Source organism: Watersipora subatra, chromosome 5, assembly GCF_963576615.1.
Source record: "Watersipora subatra chromosome 5, tzWatSuba1.1, whole genome shotgun sequence".
NCBI classification, from domain to species: domain Eukaryota; kingdom Metazoa; phylum Bryozoa; class Gymnolaemata; order Cheilostomatida; family Watersiporidae; genus Watersipora; species Watersipora subatra.
This window is the reverse complement of record NC_088712.1, coordinates 48,284,089-48,306,965: the sequence shown is the minus strand read 5'-3', so window position 1 is coordinate 48,306,965 and position 22,877 is coordinate 48,284,089. Positions and strand designations below refer to the sequence as shown.

Sequence of the window (22,877 nt, the reverse complement as noted above, 5' to 3'; positions counted from 1 at the left end):
CTAAAATGGAGTTTGACAGAGGCAGTCTGTTGTTTCAGTTCAGACAACTTTATTTTAATCTGGAGTTATTTTCTCATGAAATAAATTTTATTTGACCAACATACTTGCGCACAAGTGGACGTCTAAGTCAATGGCAGACTCAAAATTTTATTTTTGCTGTCTTTTGAGCAAATAGTTGTTCCGACACATGAACGGATTTCCTTCATTAAACGTCCAAAACTTCTCTAAACATTGCAGTTTTGCAAATAAAAGAAAAGTTACAATGAAGATAACAAAAAATTTAAATTTATTCCAACTGTATTTAGGTTAAATTATTCCGCAGGTTTTTTTCCTCACTTCACCTCCGAACCTTCGCATTGCAGGGTCTACGCCTCCATTCATGCACTTCTAAAATAATGTAAGAATGGATAACTGTTTTCTGGTTGTTGCTGTATTAATTTTTTATATATGACATATAAATTATTGGGTACAAATTCATCTAACATTGGCGTGCATCAGCCTTTCATCATTCATCATGCAAATGGTGGACCAAGGGAGACAAATCCATAATGGGTTTTATCAAAGCTATATAAAATTATTATTACTATATAAAAAATTATGTTTTATCATTAGTGCTGGGAATGATGACGGTTTTTATCACTCTTGCACTATAATATGTTTTGGTAGAATGATGATGGGAATAGCTGGATGATTAAACAGATTGCATGTGTACTCGGGTGTGTACTCGGGTGTGTACTCGGGTGTGTACTCGGGTGTGTACTCGGGTGTGTACTCGGGTGTGTACTCGGGTGTGTACTTGGGAACAGTTTTTTCGGGCTAGTGATTGAAATCTGTTAGGCGATTCATTACAGTCGTCATCAAGAGTTAAACTACCGCACTAGCTTGTAGCAAGAATCATTTGCATAAACTGGTTTTAAGAAGATGTTAACCCCTTCACCCGCAAGAGCAATGCATTTACAATTTTCTCAAGTAATTTGTACAGATTAACAGTCAAAAGTATAAATGTTCGAAATGCACTACAAGAGCAGAGTTTCTTTACAGACTTTTGGACAGAAAATGATAGAAGCGCTGAAGAAACGAGCTCTAACTGAGGAAAATGCCTTGACTGAACCTAAGGATGGACCCTTAGCCTTGGCTCCTCTCAAAAAACACAAAGCAGTCGAAGAGGACTCTGTTTGGTTTGTTAATGACATTTCTAGAGCCTACAGTCATGATGGTAATTGTTAGCACCCCTATAATGATATTTTTCCTTTGTCGTATTGGCTCCAAGTGGTATTAATTAAGATTAATCCAATCCCTATACCGTTTTAATGAAGTTTATTAGACTATACACCATTAGAAAGCTGAAGTTCTACTCTGTCTGAATTTGGTGATTTTAAAATAGATGGCCAAATAATATCGAAATGTCATTTTTTTTTATTATTAAACATGTACTGTATTCATCCAGTGATTGTTAATTAATGTATCAACTGTGAAAATAGATTCCCTGTATCATAAGCTTTCATTTGATGTATGGTTTGTTGGAATTTGCTCAAACCAGTGCTACCAATTCAGAAAATACCTCAAAATATCTAGGGGTGTTAACAATTACCATCATGACTGTATTTATCTCTCTTTTCTCTGCTCTCACTTTTAACCATGATGTTAATAAATCAATCAGGGGTTCAGTCGTTCTGTTCCTTCCCTTCTAGTTACTTTGATAATACTAAGGTGAAAGGCTTATAGATGAAGCTTTTTGCGGTGTATCATCTCTACATACCAGCACCCATATGTGATGTTGTTTGGCAACTGAATATAAAAATTCAGGAAATATATGTCTGAACATAACAACTTTATTTCCAGCAGAAAACATTTTTAAACATGGCAGTTCAGCAAAAGTAAGAAAAGTAGAAATAAGAATAAACTTTGATTACAAACAATAAACATTACTTGAAGTAAATTTCAATTTCATCTAGTGTAAGTTGAAACAATTTATAATTGAAAATGAATTTATATTCCGAACATTTTAAAGTTGAATCTAAGCTTTTATCACCATTCAACTGCGAAGCATACCTGAGCCTGCGCTTGTGTTCATGTACATCTAAGAGTGACAATTATACCTTTTTTAACTGATTGTTACTTTATTTATTTAGTTTTTTGCATAGCTTATATATAATATTATATACAATATAATATTGTTTTATGTAATTGATTCAACTATTTTTCATTGTTTTTGGCTTAAGAACAAATTAAGCGAGGCACAATGTATTCTTCTAAGACGAGTTGCTTCAACATACAACGATTTCAATTTACGAAGTTGAAAGCTTTGTAAGTTGAAATTTGCAACTTACCTACAACTTCGCAGAACGGATGACCTTTGTATGTCAAGATTTGATTATACGTAGAGTTTTGCTTCTTCAGTGACAAGGAGAACATAGGGGAGACGGATACTCTGCCTCAAGGCTTGTACAATGACCTTTGTATGTCAAGATTTGATTATACGTAGAGTTTTGCTTCTTCAGTGACAAGGAGAACATAGGGGAGACGGATACTCTGCCTCGAGGCTTGTATAATGAGAGCAACACGTGCTATCTCAACAGTCTTATTCAGGTGCTGTTTCACCTTATTCCACTCAGAGAGGTAATATTCAGACTGACTCCTCGATCACCTGCTCAGGTTCGTAAAAAGTATCTACTTTCTATCGAGATATTTAAAAATATAGGATGGCTATTTTCATGCTAGCGTGGTGTACAAGGACTGTATATCTCTGTTTTTGGATTAGTGTCTAAAAGGAAACACTTGAATCTGGGTGAGCTCAACTTCGAAGTTGAGGAATCGATGGCTGAAAAATACGAAATGAGACCTTGGCAATCCATTACAGCTGTTGTAGTTGATAATTGTCTTTTTATTTTAAGAACACGACATATTTTCATAATTTACAGTAATAGTTTTGGCATCGTCGTATCAATTATAATTATAGTTGGTATCGTATGTATTCAACGCCTCTCCAATTTCATTTAAGCTGACGGCATCTTCCCGCAGTCTATATAGACACTGTTGAACATTTTGGTAATTGTCTCCACCTGCCTACTAAACATTAATTATTTGTTATATTTCAAAAGGCTTTTAAATGCATTTTAATATTCTTTTAACTTTTTGGGTTTTTAAATAAATTAATGTCGTTTTTATCTAGTGGCATGCATTAACTTTATAGAAAAAACGGCCGTTTAACTAAAATATTCAAAAACGGCACTTGAATATACTTTTGCACGGTTAGGTCTAGTGGATAGCCGATCGGCGAGCAACTCATACTTACCTGGCACAGGGACATCCATGATCAAGAAGGTGGATTCCCCAGGAAGAGGCCTTACCATTGCACTTCGGTTTGGTTGACGCCTGCGATTATCCCAAATGTGGATAACTCGGGTGCGTAATTTTTGGTAGTGGGGGACTGCGTTCGCGCTATCCCCCGATAATTCAAACAAAGTAAACTAATTAAATAATTCAGAATTAAAGCCTCGATGCGTTTGATAATTGCTGATATCCGGAACATAAGTAGAGGGTAGTACTATCACACAAAGTTGCCGTCAGAATAGTTACGTAACATGTAGTCACTTTTAAAATCACTGTCGTCACCTTTTTTCAAGTTAGTAACCTAAACAACCTCGTACTTCACATTCGTTATTTTAATACAAATATCCATTCTGGTGGCACTTGGTTGTGTTAAAAACCTGAAACATGCTCAGCATGAACTTCTGCTAATCAAAAGCATGGCTCAACCAGCGACCTTCACAAACTTATTAGTGATGATTGGGAGCGTTGCTGATTACTCCGCGAAGATTGACAGCCGTGTTAGGTTTTTAGGGCTACACTTCTTGTACTGAAAGTAGACCGAGATTGTCTTTAATTATCACAGACTTGGAAACGGATTTACTGTCAGTGTGTCGTGGCATTTCACTGCTGTTTACTTAAATTACCTGGCAGTCTATAAATGCTGGGTCAGATGCTTCAAACCAAAACTAGTGAAATTTCGTTTGATCGTGTTGATTTATGGTCAAATAATAAGTTAGTAAAGGTAACGTAACACGTAACAAATTTTTTCAAATTTACACGTAACAAAAAACGATAGCTGCTAAAATCATGCTATCGAGCACGATTCTAGCAGCTTTTGCAATTAGTATAGTCCAAGACACGTATAATGATACAAACAATATAAACAAGTATAATGATATTACTGTAGATATTAAAAATTAGTAATAAAATAGTATGTTAACTTCGGTAACTATAGCAATAAATACACTAAATATAGAACTTTAATATATTTAGTGTATTTATTGGTTATAATCTGCATTGAAATTCTTACCTTCAATGTAGGTATATATTCGATTAGCATAAATTTTGAATTCACTTTAAATAAGTTTACCTTACTAAGCACACATTTGAAGCTAAGTTTTTGTCTGTATTTTTAACGGATTTACTGAATTTCAACTTTTATCACTGAAATTTTATCCCCTTTTAGTTTCTGAGTTCATTATCAATATAATTTTAGAGGATCCCATTAAATCCTTTTTCAACCTAATTTGGCAAGAAAGCCCGAAAGATGTTGTTTTTCGTGATGAAGTGGATTTTGTTAGCATAGTAAGGGAAGCTGTCTGACCACTGATCTTCCGTATGAGAGATCGCAACTTCAACTTTGCTATTGGTTTTAAAGGGAAAATATTATCATTTTACACACAAAAAGTGCTGAACTGAGAGAAATCGGTCGTCGTGCCTCTTTCAGGTGTTGTGAAATTGTTTTCAGCAAACAGCATTTTGGGGTATTTGTTATTTTCACGTAATAAGCGCACCTATTGCTAAATTTAAACTGGGACGAAAATTTTGTTGATTTCGTATGGTGAAATAAGATTTGTATGATGAGGTGGAAAAATCATCATGTTCCACTTCGTAAGGTGAAAAAATCATATATCGGGGTAATCATATCTTGAGGGTGCACTGTTTATCAAAAATAAAAAGCACTAAAAAGTAAACTATATATAAAAATTGTAAAATATTACTGTTAAGAATAAAAGAATCATTTTTAGTATGCATTCTTGTAGTGTAGAATCCGTGAAAGTGAGTTAGGCCTACCCTAGGACACGTATATTTCGCTAATATTTAGTTTCGTGAGTAGCATACAGAGTAAAATTTTGCTGTTACCTAATTTCGCAGTTCTGATGAGTGCGAAAATATGTTGATGTAAAAATAAATGCAGTGGAACAAGCATAATTAGATTCCTCAGGTCCAGTTCACTGGTAAGGAAAAAATTTTCAATTTGGGACTAGTTTGTATTTGTGAACCGCAGGTAGAAATGTGTAGGCGAGGTCGATAATGCAATTTGATCGCTTGCTACCATATGTTTCTTGGACTATCAATGACGTCTAGGCCCCTGCCGCCGTAACTGATGTGATACCAATATTAGATCTCAAGTATTTATAGCACGCGGTGGCCATGGCTCAGATTGATTTCACTTGTGGGTTGAGAGGATTTCATGTTTATCGAGAATTCTGGACTCCTGACATGGAAGATGTCTTGACAGTATGTTATCAACAATAGCAGATGATGATGAACTCTTTATTGATAAAATAAAATATGATATACAACTAGAAATTCCACTGTCATACAGCCCACGACCAAAGTGATATTGGAAAAAAAGAAAGGGTACTGATGGTTGAGAAATGCAATATTAGCAGTCAAATAGGATAACTGCAATGGTAGCTGTAATGTACTGGGTGTGGGTGTTATTATATACAACAAATAGCAATAATGAAAGGAAAAGATTATATGTTTATATTTCTCCTCCTGCAAAAAGAGAAATGCAATATTGGCCAATATTAGAAGTAAAATGCACTGATATTATTATAATAACCAATATTATTAATATAGTAATAATATAAAACCAATGTACAATTTTGTTTACATTTCAAAACATCATAGCTAACAATATCACGAAGTTGTGATATTTATATAGATTTTTAGAAAATCTACACTACGTAGTCATTGTTTTGTAGTCATCCAAACTTATAATTAATTATTGTAATAATCTCATAAGAACCGTTACTTTCCATTACTTTCCATACTACCATTTCCTTTACTGACACTGCGTTGGACATCAGTTAGAATACGAAAGTACTCAAATGTGTCGGCAAATGAAAATGAAAAAATTGTAATCAGCAAAAATGAAATGCTTTCTGTACTCCTATGTTAATTGCCGAAACCTTCGGCAATTCGACAATGCTATAAACTGGTGGAAAGTGCACGTTATTTTTTCGTGAAATGCGCAAGACTTAATCATTCTATTCTCTGTCGCTCGGCGTTTCAATTTCCGGTCTTAACTTTTATAAAAGTGAGGCTTAGCAAGTTTTAATAACGATTTTCGGCCAAATTAATCTGTCTATTTGTGTATAATCCGATCAGATGGGTAAGTTTTAAGAGAATTTCGAGAATATACAAATACTTGGTAACATTTAAATAGGCCTATATGTGTTTTGTATCGTTATTATACTTTAACTAATCTACAAAACGATGGTTAAATTTGTTGATGAAATTTTATTACAAAGGTTCGTCTCATTGTTGATGAATAATTTTCGTAAGTTGTGTGCACATGCATTTATCATAAAAACTCCCAAACTTCGCATCAGCTCGTTTGGTCGTGGGACAATGAAACAAAAGCCTCTTTTTGCAAGCTAAGAGGAAATGAAATTGTTTGGTCCAATTATAGTACACTAGCTGCATTACCCGCCTACAGGAGCAGATTCACGGACAACATAAGGTTTATTGAGAGTTGTCTTTCATACGGTAAAACAACTCCACATATGAAGTCTACTGAATTTGTTCTGATCAGAGTATGTATGCACATATGCATGTCAATGTTGGGGAGAACAATGGAAAGTCTTACAGCTAGATGCGTGTAAAATCTAGTAAATATTCTAGACTCGTGTGTCTAGATTCATGCATCCGTTCACCCTCATCTATATTTGCAGTTGACGATCGCGCACTTTTGCCGCTGAGCCCCCGCCTCAGCTGACCAGTCTTTACCCGCCTCGCAGTTGACAATCGCGCTCTTGCAGTCGCCTCGCAATCAATCGGCCCGCACCCGCCTCTCACTCAATCGGCCTGCGCGCCTCGCAATCAATCACCTTGCACTCTCCTTGCAATTAATCGCCTCGCACTCGCCTTGCAATCACCTCCCAATCACCTTGCACTCGCAACCAATTGCCTCGCACTCGCAACCAATTGCCTCGCACTCGCAACCAATTGCCTCGCACTCGCAACCAATTGCCTCGCACTCGCAATCAATCGCCTAGTACTCAATCGCTTTGCAATCAATAGCCTCGCACTCGTCAACTCATTCATCTGGAAAGCCGCGCCTGGAAACTCTCGCTGTACTCGGGCGCAAAAGGTCTACCGCGCATCCCTGAGTGGCGCCACGGCACCAAGCCTAGCTGTGCTTCCCGGCGTTGCCCGGGTAGTAAAAAGTCTTTGCACACTAAATTGATTTGTATTTAACATATAACAACATTTGCCATTCTAACTTTCAAACTACATATTATGAAAGTGTTTTGTGTAGTTGAAATAAATTAAGAGAGAAAATACAACAACTGTAAAGGTTTTCAAACTTTTTCAAACAACTACAACTTTCAAACTTCTTATCATGAGGAAAAGGTTTTGTGCAGGACAACTGATTTAAAAATAGATAAAACAACTGTAAAGGTTTTCAAACCAATGTAAATTTAAAACTGCATAACTTTTAGCGACCTATATCTTTTGATAACGTATAGTGGAACCTCAGTTCTCGAACATAATCAGTTCCAAAAGTTCGAGATCCAAAACAATTTTTCTCATTAAAATAAAAGAATGTAAATTTTAATCCGCTTCAAGGCGAGAAAACAACTCCGGTAAAGTATTTTTTCAACATTTTACACCATAAGCTGTACTTGAACTCGGGTAATAAAAAAGTCTTTGCACAGAAAATCTATTTGTATTTAACATATATAACAACATTTGCCATTCTAACATTCAAACTACATAGGTAACATGAGAAAACATGATAGGTAACCTATCATGAGAAAAGTGTTTTGTGTAGTTGAAATAATTTAAGAGAAAATACAAACAACTGTAAAGTTTATCGAACTTTGTCAAACAACTGTAACTTTCAAACTATATATCATTAGGAAAAGGTTTTCTGCCAGTCTAATAAATTGAAAAGAATAAAACAATTGTAAAAGAGATTAGATGTAAATTTCAAATAATTAGCAAGTAATAGCTAAATTAAGTCGGTTTTGCAACAATTACAATAAAAGATGATACGGTAATGATACAATTAATACAAACTGAGAAAAAATAAAATTTGTGAATATGTTGAATCAATAATAACAATTCTTGCATATAAGTGTGTGGGCATAAGAAGGTTACTGTCCCACCAGAAACTATTCATCAATTCTATGCAAGTTGCAATAAAAAAACTGAACATAAAATTGAATTGTATTTAGCATATAACAACATTTGCCATTCTACCTAAAACAACTGTAAAGGTTTTCAAACTTACTTTGTCAAACAACTTTTAAATTTCATATCATGAGAAAAATGTTTCGTGCAGGTCAAATCAATTTTAAATATAAAACGACTATAAAGGGTTTAGATGTAACAGTGAAATAATTAGCAAGTAATAGCTAAATTAAGTCTGTTTTGCTACGATTACAATATGATATGATTCGGTAATGATACAATTAATACGAACTGAGAAAACAAAATAAAATTCGTGAATATGTTGAATTAATAATAACAATTCTTGCATAGAAGTGTGTGTATAAAATTGTTACTGTTCCACCAATAGCTATCCATCAAAACTCTGACTACGACGATACTGGTACGACGATATGTTATGTAAAAATAAAATATTGTAGTGTCTTTGTCTGATCTAAGGTGAGAGAATCTAAACGTTATTCCTATTCGAGGTACTACAATTGTCCGCGTGAAAAGTAGTGACCTTAACAGCGATTTAGCAATTGAACCTTAAGAAAAGTCAGAAATAGAGGTTCACAAAAACGGCATCGCGTTTCATAGAATTAATTAAATTTAATCGCCAACTTCTAATATCGAAAGAGTCTACTGTCGATAACGTTTTGCCGAAAATAAATTGGCCCTAATACGTCGAGGACAAAGGCTATGAAGCTAAAAGAAAGCCATAGAGTTGTAATTATTACATCATTTTTGTGTGACAACGGCGAACGATTATTAGGTTATAAATGTATAATAGAGGCGTGTACTAACGCGCCCTAGATACCTAGTAGCGGCTAATAATCCGAAAAATACAGTACTCTATAAGGCGGATAGATAGACAACGATTGCCGTTTATATAGTAGATATTGACCTGAATAGATTGTAATATATTATATAGCAAAAAGTAGATAACATTATATACAATTAAAATGGATGGGTTTATTTTGATTGTTCATGTTTGGCAATGTTGACTGGCAGGAGGAGAGCAGAGGAAGGCAATTACTCATTGCCTTTTTTTGTTAAGGAAACGAATGGTGATTTGATTTAATCAATGAACAAAAGTATAATAATTAAATTTATTATTAATTATTAAAAAAAATTTATTAAATACCATATTAAACAAATTTCAAAAAATCACTATTTAATTTTGCGTTTTCGCTCATTTGTTATGATTGTTTAGTTTCGCTCATAAAATTTTCGCGAGATGATCACTCCGCGAAAAGGCGAAAGTTAGATGACACGAATACATAAGTGTCCTAGGGTAATAACAAAAGCAGAAGTTGTTTACGTCATTGTCTAGAAGGCCCCATATTGAGTTAAATTTATTAACAACTCCGAAGACAATATCGTCAAAGAAACCCAGTTGAAAACCAACATTTGAGAGTCAAACATTGCGCAGGTTGACTATCTTGAGAATGATAAATAATTATTATTTTCAAAATAAACTACTATAAAGTAAACTATATATAAAATAGTAAAATATTACTGTTAAAAATATAAGAATCACTTTTTTTCTTTTCTTGTAGTGTACAATGTGAAAGTGAGATATGCCTAATAACAAAAGCGAAAGTTGTTTACATGCTCGCCTAAAAGGCGCCATATTGACTAAAATTTATTAAAGGTTGACTTGAAACAAACTTTACATTACAGTTATTTGGTATCAAAAGGTTTACGATGCCTTACTCTGCTTTGTTATAGGTTCAAAATATGTGGAATTGTGATTACACGCTCTTAAAAGCTCAAAAACGAACAGTCAATTACAGCCATCACGAAAACGGTCGTAGGTTGGAATCCCTTATTTTTATAACATATTCAACTCAAAGCAGTTATTGTTTTCATTTGGGTTAGGTAAGGGTTTTTCGGTAGAACCCGAAGTGTTTGTCATAAAACTAGTGCTTCGAGACATTTTATATTGAGCCTTTTAATCAAAACAATAACCACTTCGAGTTGAACATTCCATTAAAATAAGAGATCCTATCGTAACAGCTATTTTCGTGATTAATGTAATTAACTGTTCATGTTTGAGCGTTTAACAGCTTGTTATCACATTTCCACATATTTTGAACCTGCAACGCAGCAAAGTAAGACATGGTGAATCTTTTGATACCAAATAACTGCAATGTGAATCTTAGTTTCCAGTCAACATAACAACTCCAAGAAACTAATGATACGGAATTTTATTGGCAGTTTGTGAGCGTGCTCACGTTATCGGTTGCTGGTGCACCGCTCAAGTGTGTTTAGGCACACGCCAGCGGTATCTCTGTGCTCCTCATGACGCTTGAGTTAAAATTGCCTAGTGTGTTTGCACCTTTAGTCGGACAACATCGTAACGCAGTCTATATAGACGCTGTTGAACATTTTGGTAATTGTCTCCACCTGCCTACTAAACATTAATTATTTGTTATATTTCAAAAGGCTTTTAAATGCATTTTAATATTCTTTTAACTTTTTGGGTTTTTAAATAAATTAATGTCGTTTTTATCTAGTGGCATGCATTAACTTTATAGAAAAAACGGCCGTTTAACTAAAATATTCAAAAACGGCACTTGAATATACTTTTGCACGGTTAGGTCTAGTGGATAGCCGATCGGCGAGCAATTCATACTTACCTGGCACAGGGACATCCATGATCAAGAAGGTGGATTCCCCAGGAAGAGGCCTTACCATTGCACTTCGGTTTGGTTGACGCCTGCGATTATCCCAAATGTGGATAACTCGGGTGCGTAATTTTTGGTAGTGGGGGACTGCGTTCGCGCTATCCCCCGAAATAAAACAAAGCAACTTATCTTACCCTTTACACACTACGATAGTCGCTGATACCCGTAATAGTGCCCTTGAGCTCAATAATTAGGGTGCGCTGGTTGCTTAGAGGCGCTCGTATTTCTCAACGTAGAAATCTTACTTGACATACAAAGTTTTATCCAGTCTATCATCATTACAGCGTTGTAAGGCAATTTGAGCTATCGATGACACTACTTTAGTAGCCAGAGTTGCGTCCTAAAGACAATCTGGTAGTAGTGGCTTTCAGAGAGAAAAAAGGCTCTCGTCATAACTTCAATCATTTAGATGTTTTCAACTGGTTATTGTTTTTCAGCATATACATTTTATTAAAATATAAAACTTGCCAGTGAAAAATGCAACATGTAAGCTTATTTTACATTCATATGTTGTTCCTCAGTAACAAAAATTTTTGACTTCTGAGGAGGTCTAACAAAGTAAATGAAGACCATACTTCAGCTATATGACCGATGTGAAGATTTACTGGTCAATTATTCGAAGCTAATAGTAACACGCTATTGGGAACTTTCTCCCAATTGAATTATTATTAGCAAGCTTTTTTGAGAGATATTGTAATGTCTTCACATATATGTGAGACTTACTGATTAGTCTGACTGGAGTATTCATTTTCCTGTTTGGTTTGTGTCATATCAATGCTGACTATACTTGGATGGTGATGATTAGATTAAGAATTTTTGACAAATGACGGACTAGTAGGCAGACTGCACATTGAATATTTTGTCTGGAAAGGCCGTTCAGCACCAGCTTTATGAGTGTTTCATTATTCCCGTGCTAACTTGCTGATATTGTGTTTCAACTCGTTACCAACATTGACAAATATTTGTAATTTAGGGTTCACTCTGTTTCTGAACATAACTCTATGTTTCTGAACATAACTCTATATTTCTGAACATAACTCTATATTTATAAACATAACTCTATATTTCTAAACATAACTCTGTGTTTCTGAACATAACTCTATGTTTCTGAACATAACTCTATATTTCTGAACATAACTCTATATTTATAAACATAACTCTATATTTCTGAACATAACTCTGTGTTTCTGAACACATCTCTATATTTCTAAACATAACTCTGTGTTTCTGAACACAACTCTATATTTATAAACATAACTCTATATTTCTGAACATAACTCTGTGTTTCTGAACACAACTCTATATTTCTAAACACAACTCTGTGTTTCTGAACACAACTCTATATTTATAAACATAACTCTATATTTCTGAACATAACTCTGTGTTTCTAAACATAACTTTATATTTATAAACATAGCTCTGTGTTTCTGAACACAACTCTATATTTATAAACATAACTCTATATTTCCGAACATAACTCTGTGTTTCTGAACACAACTCTATATTTCTAAACATAACTCTGTGTTTCTGAACACAACTCTATATTTATAAACATAACTCTATATTTCTGAACATAACTCTGTTTCTGGACATAACTCTATATTTATAAACATAACTCTATATTTATAAACATAACTCTATATTTCCGAACATAACTCTGTGTCTCTGAATTCAGTATGCTTTTCAATATTACTTTCAGTTTCTGAACATACCTTATGTTTCTGATCTTACTCTAGGTACATGTACACAGCATTATGCTTGTTAGTGATCTTGTAGAAACTGAAAGTATTAGAGGCACTTCAGTGGCTGTTTATTGACCTGGAGGAAGGAACAGATGGAAATGAAATTGTTACTACCAACAGATTGACGAAAGCATTCGGGTTAATTTACAGCTAAATCTATATCCATTATCTGTTTGTCCATTTCTTTTTAATTATCATACTTTTCGGACTATAAACCGCACCCCTATATAAGCCGCATCTGCTTTATTTTCCAAAAAATGATAATAAAACAATACGTAAGCCGCACCTTTGTATAGGCCGCAGAACTCAGGACGCTGCTTTTTAACACGGCGGCAACTTTCCAGTTTAAAATGGAACAGTGCCTACTGTTTCGTATTAACTGACGCTTTTTAACCTAGTGTCTAACAGAACAGTACCGTTAGGTATTGTTTCGTTTTCTCTTTCACCGCTAGAGGCGCACTAACCGGAGATTCTGGTTAATGTGCCCTAGCGGTGAAAGAAAACACCACAGAATAGCCGCACCCTTATATAAGCCGCATGGCTCAAATCATCAGAAAAAATTAGCGGCTAATAGTCCGAAAAGTATGGTATTTCTATTTGTTAGTCTTGCTGTGACAGATTAACTTCTGATATATTGTAAGTTCAAGGTTGATCTCAATTACAATATACCGGTATAACATGCTAAATCAGGACATAATGATAGCCTGTGAACCCGAGAAAAGCAAGTCAGCGGCGAAGTCATACCAATGCTCATTTATCAGTGTTATTATATGTGTTATTAATATGGTATATTATATTAAAAGATATTATTTGAGCTGTTTGTTTTTATTCGTTATTAATTTAGCTGTTCGTTCTTGTTCTAGATCTATAGAGAGGACCTGAAACTGTTTCATCCTAACCTTGACCTTTCACGCATATGCATAGTTGAGCAATAACACATATTGTTATATGTTTGTTTCAGGTGGACATCTGTGAACAGGGGTCTTCAGCAAGACATACATGAGTTTATGCAAACTCTCTTCAACTCTTTAGAAAAAGAACTCCTTCCAGACGATTTTGTTGGCTTGGCTTCTCTACTTGTGGGCAAGCTCAAGGTAATACTTAGAGTTGTGTTCACATGAAAGCCTACTTGGCAATGAATACTGCTCGAAAATCCATCAACTTATGTTGCTATAATAATGTTCACACGCAGGTATAATGTTCACACGCAGGTATAGGGTTTTTGTCCAACTGTTTAGTCTTATCACTGACTTAGACTAAGCATTCGAAGATGAACTTTCACAAAATTTTAGTAGATTTTATTAGAAAGTATTTTTCTAGCATATCAGCTATCGTGTTCAAGTTGCAGTGTTACGAGTCTTTATTCTGTCTGTCTCTTTGCAAATAGAGACATCATAATCACACTTTCACTCGATCTGAGTGTTTCAACCATGATCAAGTTTTGTTAATTTTAATCTTGGAACATTTTGCCAGTCAGATGACCTCAAACATCTACAATAATCACAAATCCTAGGAAAGCACTGATACTTTCTGATAAAGTCTACTAAAACTTACTGTAAGTTCATGTTTGACAACAGGTGAAGGTCATTAGAGGAACTCGGTTTTTAAATAATAATTTCCTAACCACTATACTATAACTGACAGTTAGATAAGGCGACAGCTCGTGATGATGGAACGGATAGCTGCATGTATTGTATTATTCTATATATTATATATATATAATATATATATATATATTATTTTATGTATCTATATATATATTTCTCAGTGTTGGTGTGTAGGTGCGTCCAGCTATAGATATAGCTATAGCGCACGCTGATTATTTTACCAATGCGGCCACGCGTTACGATGCCTAAGTATTTTTCCGGTGCTTACGGTGCCTAAATATTTTTCCTAAGTTTCAATTACTATATCTAAGGTCAAGGCCAATTTTTCTCACGTGGACAATTATATTGAAATATTTTTGGACTTAAGTATATGTAACACGAAGACTTTTTGTCCATTTTTCGTTAAGGCAAATTTGTTCGGCCCACGAAATCAACAATAATTTATCTCGAACTTGAAATTTGGTTATTAGTGTACCGATTAAATACGTTATTCGTATACAATCGGTACACTAATTAACGGATAATGTATATTGTACCGTATATGTTATCCGATGTATCTGGTATCCGCTATAATAAACACAATTCGCTAACGTAAATGATAAAATTTCTGTTAAAGGTTTTAAGTTTACTAAAATACACTTCCTTCAAGTATGTGTTTAGTAAATTAAATTCATTTAAGTTAAATTCAGTGTTTAGGTTGCACGTCTGTCTCGAATGTAAGTACTCTACTAGTAGTACATTGTAATGTTCTATCTTGCAAATCATAACCACAAAATGCACTAAAATCATTGTAGGTACCTATAGTTACCAAGGTTAATATATTATTTTGGTACTATTTTTAATAATGATGATGATTTTTACAAGAAGTTGATATCATCAGATAATGACTATGAGTTTCTATACCACTCTATGTACATCTACAGCCTATGATATTTTTGCATGCGAATTTCCGCATGCCAACACTGAAACGAACTGAAATCATATTATTGTATACCAAAAAAATTTTTATTTTAATCATAGCGAAAAAGACTATATTTAGCCATTTCTCTCTAAGGATTTCACATTCACGCTTGAACACCTTTACATTTTTATTTTCCTTCTAATTTATTTCAACGAAACACTTCTTTTAAGTTGAAATTTTAAATTTACAGTTGTTCATAAACCTTGACAGCTGTTTTATTTATTTTTAATTTAGTTGTCCTGCACAAAACATTTTCCTCGTGATATGTTTGAAAGTTACAGTTGAGGACCTCAAAGGAAGAACGATCAATGTCACAATTGTTCAAAATTGAGATATAGCCATTTTAAAGTTTACAAACTATTTTTGGAAGGAATCACAACTTGTATCATATGAACCTTTTAGCTGGTGGTCAATAAGGATGTTACCTGGGAATGTGATCAACAAAGAAGCGGTAGACATAATTTGGGGTGGCACAACATGGCCTAAGTTAACACAATTACTCAGACATTGATCGATTTACTTTGGAAATCATTGACAACTCTCTATGCATTATGTTTTATTAGGTGATAATGTTATAATATTTTAATTTTAAATGCTCTATTGCAGTAAAATATGGCGTTTCTACCATTCAAATTTTATTCAAACAAAAATAAACATGTCACAATACTATAACAACTTTTTTATTGTGTCCTAGAAAAACTGCTATACTTTGTTTTGCATTACACTACACGCTTTTGCACACACTTCTTTTTTGCTTATTGGTACTCTTCGGATATTTCCCTTCACTCCCACTGCCTCTGTCTATTGTATCAAGTTATTAACCCTTTCATCCATGTACAAATTTAGCTATCGCCCTACTTCCAGTCATTGTGCTGAAAATTGCAGATGTTGCTTCATGATATGTATACAATTTTTTTCAACTTGAACCTTTATCTAGAACATTTTTGTTATATATTTTATTTTTGCACGCTTGTTAACAAATAGTGCAATGAAAAAAGTTCAGTGAATCCGCACTTTGTGCATTTTTAAAGCTATGCGAAGCTACGATCGTCACGAAGTTAAAGCGATACTCAACAATGTTCTTTATTCTTACACAACTATTAATTTCACGATTATTAAAGTCAGTGCTGCTACTTGAATGGTCTGTGTAATCACAGAAATCTGAATCTGAATTAGCAAAAATGTCATCAACATACGTAATCATGTTTGCTAACACGGCCGGCACTTACAAAAGCTTACCCAAAAAATGTTCGTTTTCAGGTTGGAAATTCTCAAACAAAAATTTTAAATTGCTTTATTGTTTTAGGTTTATTATTGTTTATGGTTCATTGTTTTATTTTATAAAGAAATCTGACATAATCATCATGAGCAATTCTCTGTTTTCTAACTTGAGAGGTACTTAAGAAAGCCATAATAACACTAAATACATAGTTTGAGCGCCCAAAAGAAAAAACGACCGTTGTAAGTTGGAAATTCCCAAACAAATACGCGTTGCTATTGGCTGAAAGTAATCACATGACTGGGAAATTATCGTTGTTGCTGTGTAGCCCTTGGACATTGATCATTTTCGCAAAGAGCTAGTTTATTTTAAGCAGGAATATCTCTGGACCTTGATCATTTTTGCTGAAACTTTGTCACAGAGACTAAACTTTGTGGCCAGAACTATTCAAGAGAATATAAATCTAGTATTTTGAGAAAATGTGACATTGATCGTTCTTTCTTGAGGTCTTCATTTGTTTGACAAAGTTTGAAAACTTTTGCAGTTGTTTTTAATTTCTCTCTTAATTTATTTCAACTACACAACACATTTCTCTCATGATATGTAGTTTGAAAGTTAGAATGGCAAATGTTGTTATATGTTAAATACAAATAAAAATTTTTACCAAAGACTTTTTTTACCCGGGCAATGCCGGATGGCACAGCTATTAATATATATATTGTTCAATATATTATATATATATTGAACAATATATTATATATATTGTTCAATATATTATATATATATTGAACAATATATTATATATATATGGAACAATATATTATATATATATTGAACAATATATTATATATATTGTTCAATACATTGTATATATATATATATATTGAACAGTATATTATGTATATTGTTCAATACATTGTATATATTGAACAGTATATTATATATTGTTCAATATATTATATATATTTTTCAATATATTATATATATTGTTCAATACATTGTATATATATTGAACAGTATATTATATATTGCTCAATATATTATATATATATATATTGTTCAATATACCCAGCTATGATTTTTACTAACATGAGGATATCTGTTAGATACGTAAACTTGTGACAACTGTATGAAGATTAATCAGCCAAGTCCACTCCATCTGGAACTCTGATTTAAAACTGTTTTTTATGATCTAATGAGTTCTGCTAAATGATGAAAGGTAGAAAAATTTAATTTTTGTAATAATACAGAAAAACTTTTACATATATTCGGAAATTATTTGTTGTTCAAAATTCTTCATTTTGTTAGCAAGCACAGTATTTGCGTTGCTGTCAATGTTGGCATTGATCAGGTGTGAAGTTTGACGAGTCACTAGGCATCAAACAATAGGTGTATGTCTAGTAGGCCTGTAGTAGATGGTCTGGTGCATCTATGGTCACACACATACCATCTCAGTTTCCTCGTCAGTACTGCGTGTGCATGGTATTTAGTATCTATTCAGGCCAACTAGGGTTAGAGATACTCTTAATACCTTAGTTGAGTTCCTGCTATGATTTCGACTGGATGGCTAAACAATGTTGCCATAGAAACCTTGAATACAATTTTTTTTAACTTGGCTATTTTCGACTGGTATTTTTTGAGTGCTGAATGTGTTCCTTCATATTTTGATAACTGTTTATGGAGATGTTTGATATTTTGTTTAGTTGATTTTCTGGGAGCCTTTCTCGGATACCTCATCAGATCACTGGCCAATTCGTGTTATTGATTCTTAAATCGGTTTTCTAAATGGACAACTGGTTTTCCATCCATTGTTTTCTATATTATACTCATCACTTTGTTTGGTGTAATGTAATTTTTGTTTTGTGTAATGTAATTCACAGGTATGCGCATAGCCTTAAAGGTATGCGAATAATTCTATGATTTTGGCTTGTCACTATTTATGGGCCTACTTCATGAAAACTTGCAAAGTCGCTGCCTTTTATTTACCGATAATTGATTTATTGCATCATGATTCCCCTTGAAGCTTGCTGATTGGCTGAGCAGTTTGTTGAATATTGGTGGAATTCTGTTGTCCCATGCAGTGATCATAGTCATTGTAAGGGACTGCTTCACGTCAGTATGTTATATAATAGCAACCTCTAAAAACCCAGGCTGCCGACATCAGCTTCCTTGGGAGTCATCTTTACTTGATTGAAATGAGAGACCAGCGTGTTTTACTGCATGTATGTCTCTAGTCAAGATAATTTATCATAGCTATATAATATGGTCTAGCTATGCAGATATGGTCTGCAAAACTATAAGTCTGTGCAACTCTTACAGGACTATGGCAGATAAGTTTGTATGCAGCTTTTTTTATAAAAAACATTTACAATATTAAACCTCTTCATAAGTCTTCATGGCGAGTATTTAGTTAAAGTGAAACAATCTGTAAGCTGCTTTGCCAGTATATCTGCATTTTTGCTTCTGTTACACAGAAATGTTCTTATATTTTCACAATATTTTTAATCTAGCAGTGTTGTCTTCTCTATTGTAGAAAGGATTACAAGTTATATTTGCATAAGTGTTATTTCTCCCGCTATAGGGAAGTATTTGTATGCGCTTGTTGTCTCTCCTATTATCAAGGATTATTTATATATTTGTGTTGTATTGCTGCCTCCCCTTTTTTAGAGAAATATTTTTATATTCGTATAAGATTGTCTCTCCTGTAATATTTGTATACTATTGTTACATTCCCTGTTATAAAGAAGTATTTATATAGTTGTATAATATTGCTATTTTCTCTTGACATGAAGAAATATTGATATATTTGTGTAACATTGTTGTTTTTCTTATTATAGGTAGGTAGATAAGTATTTCTATATTCGTAATGCATTGTAGTCTCACCTGTTGTAGAGAAGTATAAAATGTGAAGTAGTGGGATACGAAAGTATTAAGTTTGAGGAGGTGAGAGGACTGTCTTTACCGACCATCTCATTTATTAGCAGTAAGTATTCTATGTTCTCATAGTGGTGGCCTACTAGCATCAGGTGGTATATAATTTTTCTTAAAGGTTGACTTGCAACAAAATTCACATTACAGTTATTTGATATCAAAAGATTCACCGTGTCTTACTCTGCTGTGTTTTAGGTGCGTGGGAATGTGATTACAAGCTCTTAAAAGCTAAAAAAAACGAACAGTTAATCGCAGCCACACAAGACCGCCGTAGTTTGGATTCTCTTTCCAAAACGGCTCAAATGTGGCGTAGCTGTGGTAGATGGTTTCTGTTTACACTTTCATGCAACCTTATTCGTTAAAATATTTTCACAAATATACTTCACGCATTCAATAAAACCATGTCTATTGTTCTTACGCGTCTGTTTTATCGTCATTGTAATGCTGTCACTTTTAGCAGTGATATCTTATAACTTACTGTAAAAATTCATTTAATTTTTTAACCTTACCTCGAAGGACTACATATCATTGTCTGATAATCATGACGAGCTAGTTGGTCACCTGTGATAATCGAAAAGTGCTGCAAAAATTATTTGCGAAGTATTGGGTCACATGATCAGATTACGACTTGCCAATTAGACCAGGCCGAAACAAAACTGTAAAGTAGCGAGCATCTATATTTGATACGGGGTCTTCGGTAAACCCGAAGTGTTTGTCATAAACTAGTGCTACGATAAGTTTATATTGAGCTTTTTATTGGCCTTTCAATTCACGTGAGAACATCACGTCACAAGACAATAACCAAACTGTCATGACTACGTCAGAGAAATAGATTCCAATCTACGGCGGCTTTTCGTTTTTGAGCTTTTAAGAGCTTGTAATCACTTTTCCACACATTTGGCACCTACAACACAACAGAGTAAGACATGGTGAGTCTTTTGATACCAAATAACTGTAATGTGAATTTTGTTGCAAGTCAACCTTTAAAGCAACCATACACTGTCTGTGTTAAAAATGGCAACTTTTTGTAGTCTAAAAAATAACACTCCTAACAAGGTTTAGGCCTACCGTAAAACTTCCATTGAAATGCCATGTCGCTCAATTTTTTAACCCTTCCCCTATAGTGGCGGTCAAATAGAGGTGGCAGTCAAATAGAGGTGGCGTTCAAATAAAGGTGGCGTTCAATTAAAGGTTTTACGGTAGTTCAAGTGGAAATCCTTATGATTAGGTGTGGCCTTCGCTTGGCATGGTAATAAATTTGGGCAGACAACTATGACAACGTCTCTGGACATGAACCCTGGAGACTAGAGCACACATGTTACAGTTTACTTTTAGGTATTAACATGCTCTTTCGATGAAAACGTTAAGGGTGCTTTCAGGTCACTTCGAGTTGCCTAGATGGATCACATGACAAAATATCTATTGTGGATTGAGGGGCACAATAAAGGCGTGGTCACACGAGCACCGAACCGACGTAGGTTCGGTTCGGAGGCTGGTTCGGTTCGTGGCACATGTCACACGGCCACCGAAGTAACTTCGATTCCTAGATACCATACGTATAGAGACAGGACACGGTTTCATTAGTAGTTGTTATGTATTTGAGTTAAATATTTCTATTGTAAACAAAAAAAAACTTTGAGGAACAATTATAAATTATAATTACACAGCAGATTTATCAGAAGATCGTTCGGCTGCTCAAAATAAATCACTCGATACAAATATTTTGCTAACCCTTCCCATCAACATAATTATATTTTTTTTATTAACATATGAATGTTTTTCTATGCTGAGTGCATAACAAACAAAAACAGTCTTTATCATAGTACTGTGGTTTTACATAAATAAATCAGTCAACGATAGTTCATCAGGATGAATATGACACATTACTTATATTCTACACGAAGGAAAATCACAACCATTCCCCTACATTTATGCAAAACCTAAGTGCAACATCTTACATTTATGCAACCCAATCACAAGTCCGGGTGAACCTTGTCGTAAATTGCTTCATGTTGTTTATTTAACGAAATAAAAGTATCGTCCCATTTCTTTTTTAACTTTACTCACACGCACGTAAGAAAAAATGTGACGCGTGCTCGCTAGAATTCTAGAATTTTAACCAGCCAATAAGAGCAAGGGTTCGGCACGAAATTTCGAGCAGTACCGAAATAGTTCGCATCGGCCAGAAATGTCCTCAGCCGAACTTTTTAGAGCTGAAAACGACGTCGTGTTGCGTCATTTAGTTCGGTTCGGTGCCCGTGTGACCACGGCTTAAGCGTTTGTTAGTCCTATGTGTATCCATAAAATAAGAGTTATCCCCTCCCTACCGCTCTGCGATATGTGATTGACACAGTAGTATTGATGCCCTCCAAATGAACCCCAAAAGAAACATGTTAATTTACACCAAACACGCTTGTTATAAGTCAAGTATTCGATCACCTCATATCCTAAACCTTTTAAATTGTTCACAAAGACCTCAGGTCACAAATTTTAACGATAGATCACCGTACATGCGCTTATCTATCGTCAATGAACCCATCTGATATAGTTACCACGTACCATCGTGTATTCCAAGTTCTCTCCAAGGTCTCTGGGTTTAAGAGCACCGATTGTCACAGAAAAGTGCAGCTTCGATGGCAGCGAAAGGGATCGACGACCTAAGGCTAAATGCTAATTATGACATCACATTGTGGGAACCACAACCAAGTGTTTTTTTATTGCAGGACATACTTTTGATACTCTGTTTTTCATAGTTATATTATTCTTTGTGTATTGAATATAGGCGCATTCGAAAGCCAATTCTCTGAAGTACTGAAATATATGATAAAAGTACTGACATAATTGATGTGCTTTAAGGGGTCAAGCACCAGAGTGTAATGTATCATGTGTAAGATACTACAGCTGGATCAATATTGGCTATTTATACAGACAAACATACTAAACTTTCCCATAAGATATTCATTGTAAAGCTGCTGTGTCAATCTGAGCATGCCCAAGTTAAACTACTAGAGCTGCTGATTACACCTTTAACTACACAGACTTAAAATTAAGTGAGATATTCAATGTTTCGCTTCAATTTACGTCCATTTGCAGATATGTTTTATGATATAAAACCAAAAATTGTGTTTTTATATCACTACACTAGTTTATACACTATTAGATTATTACACTAACTATTATGTTTCCAGCATGATAGCTTAACAAGTTGCTTCAAGTTTAGAGGGAAATGAATAAAAATGTCCC

The 22,877-nt window shown here is 34.3% G+C and overlaps 1 protein-coding gene and 2 non-coding genes across 3 annotated transcripts in view; all 3 read left to right on the top strand.

Moving 5' to 3' along the window:
- The first annotated feature begins 1,011 nt into the window (after window positions 1-1,011).
- Window positions 1,012-22,877, top strand: part of LOC137397430 (ubiquitin carboxyl-terminal hydrolase 7-like) — a 48,274-nt gene continuing 26,408 nt past the window's right edge. The window contains exons 1-6 of the mRNA XM_068083719.1: window positions 1,012-1,178; window positions 2,502-2,655; window positions 5,455-5,553; window positions 12,951-13,054; window positions 13,878-14,010; window positions 19,596-19,686. Of these exons, the coding sequence (XP_067939820.1) occupies window positions 1,012-1,178; window positions 2,502-2,655; window positions 5,455-5,553; window positions 12,951-13,054; window positions 13,878-14,010; window positions 19,596-19,686 (748 nt within the window). The remainder of the gene's footprint in view (window positions 1,179-2,501; window positions 2,656-5,454; window positions 5,554-12,950; window positions 13,055-13,877; window positions 14,011-19,595; window positions 19,687-22,877) is intronic.
- LOC137397694 (U1 spliceosomal RNA) lies at window positions 3,288-3,451 on the top strand. Its single transcript, XR_010978747.1, has one exon. It is a non-coding gene; the product is annotated as a U1 spliceosomal RNA (small nuclear RNA).
- Window positions 11,119-11,282, top strand: LOC137397693 (U1 spliceosomal RNA). The gene has a single exon (XR_010978746.1). It is a non-coding gene; the product is annotated as a U1 spliceosomal RNA (small nuclear RNA).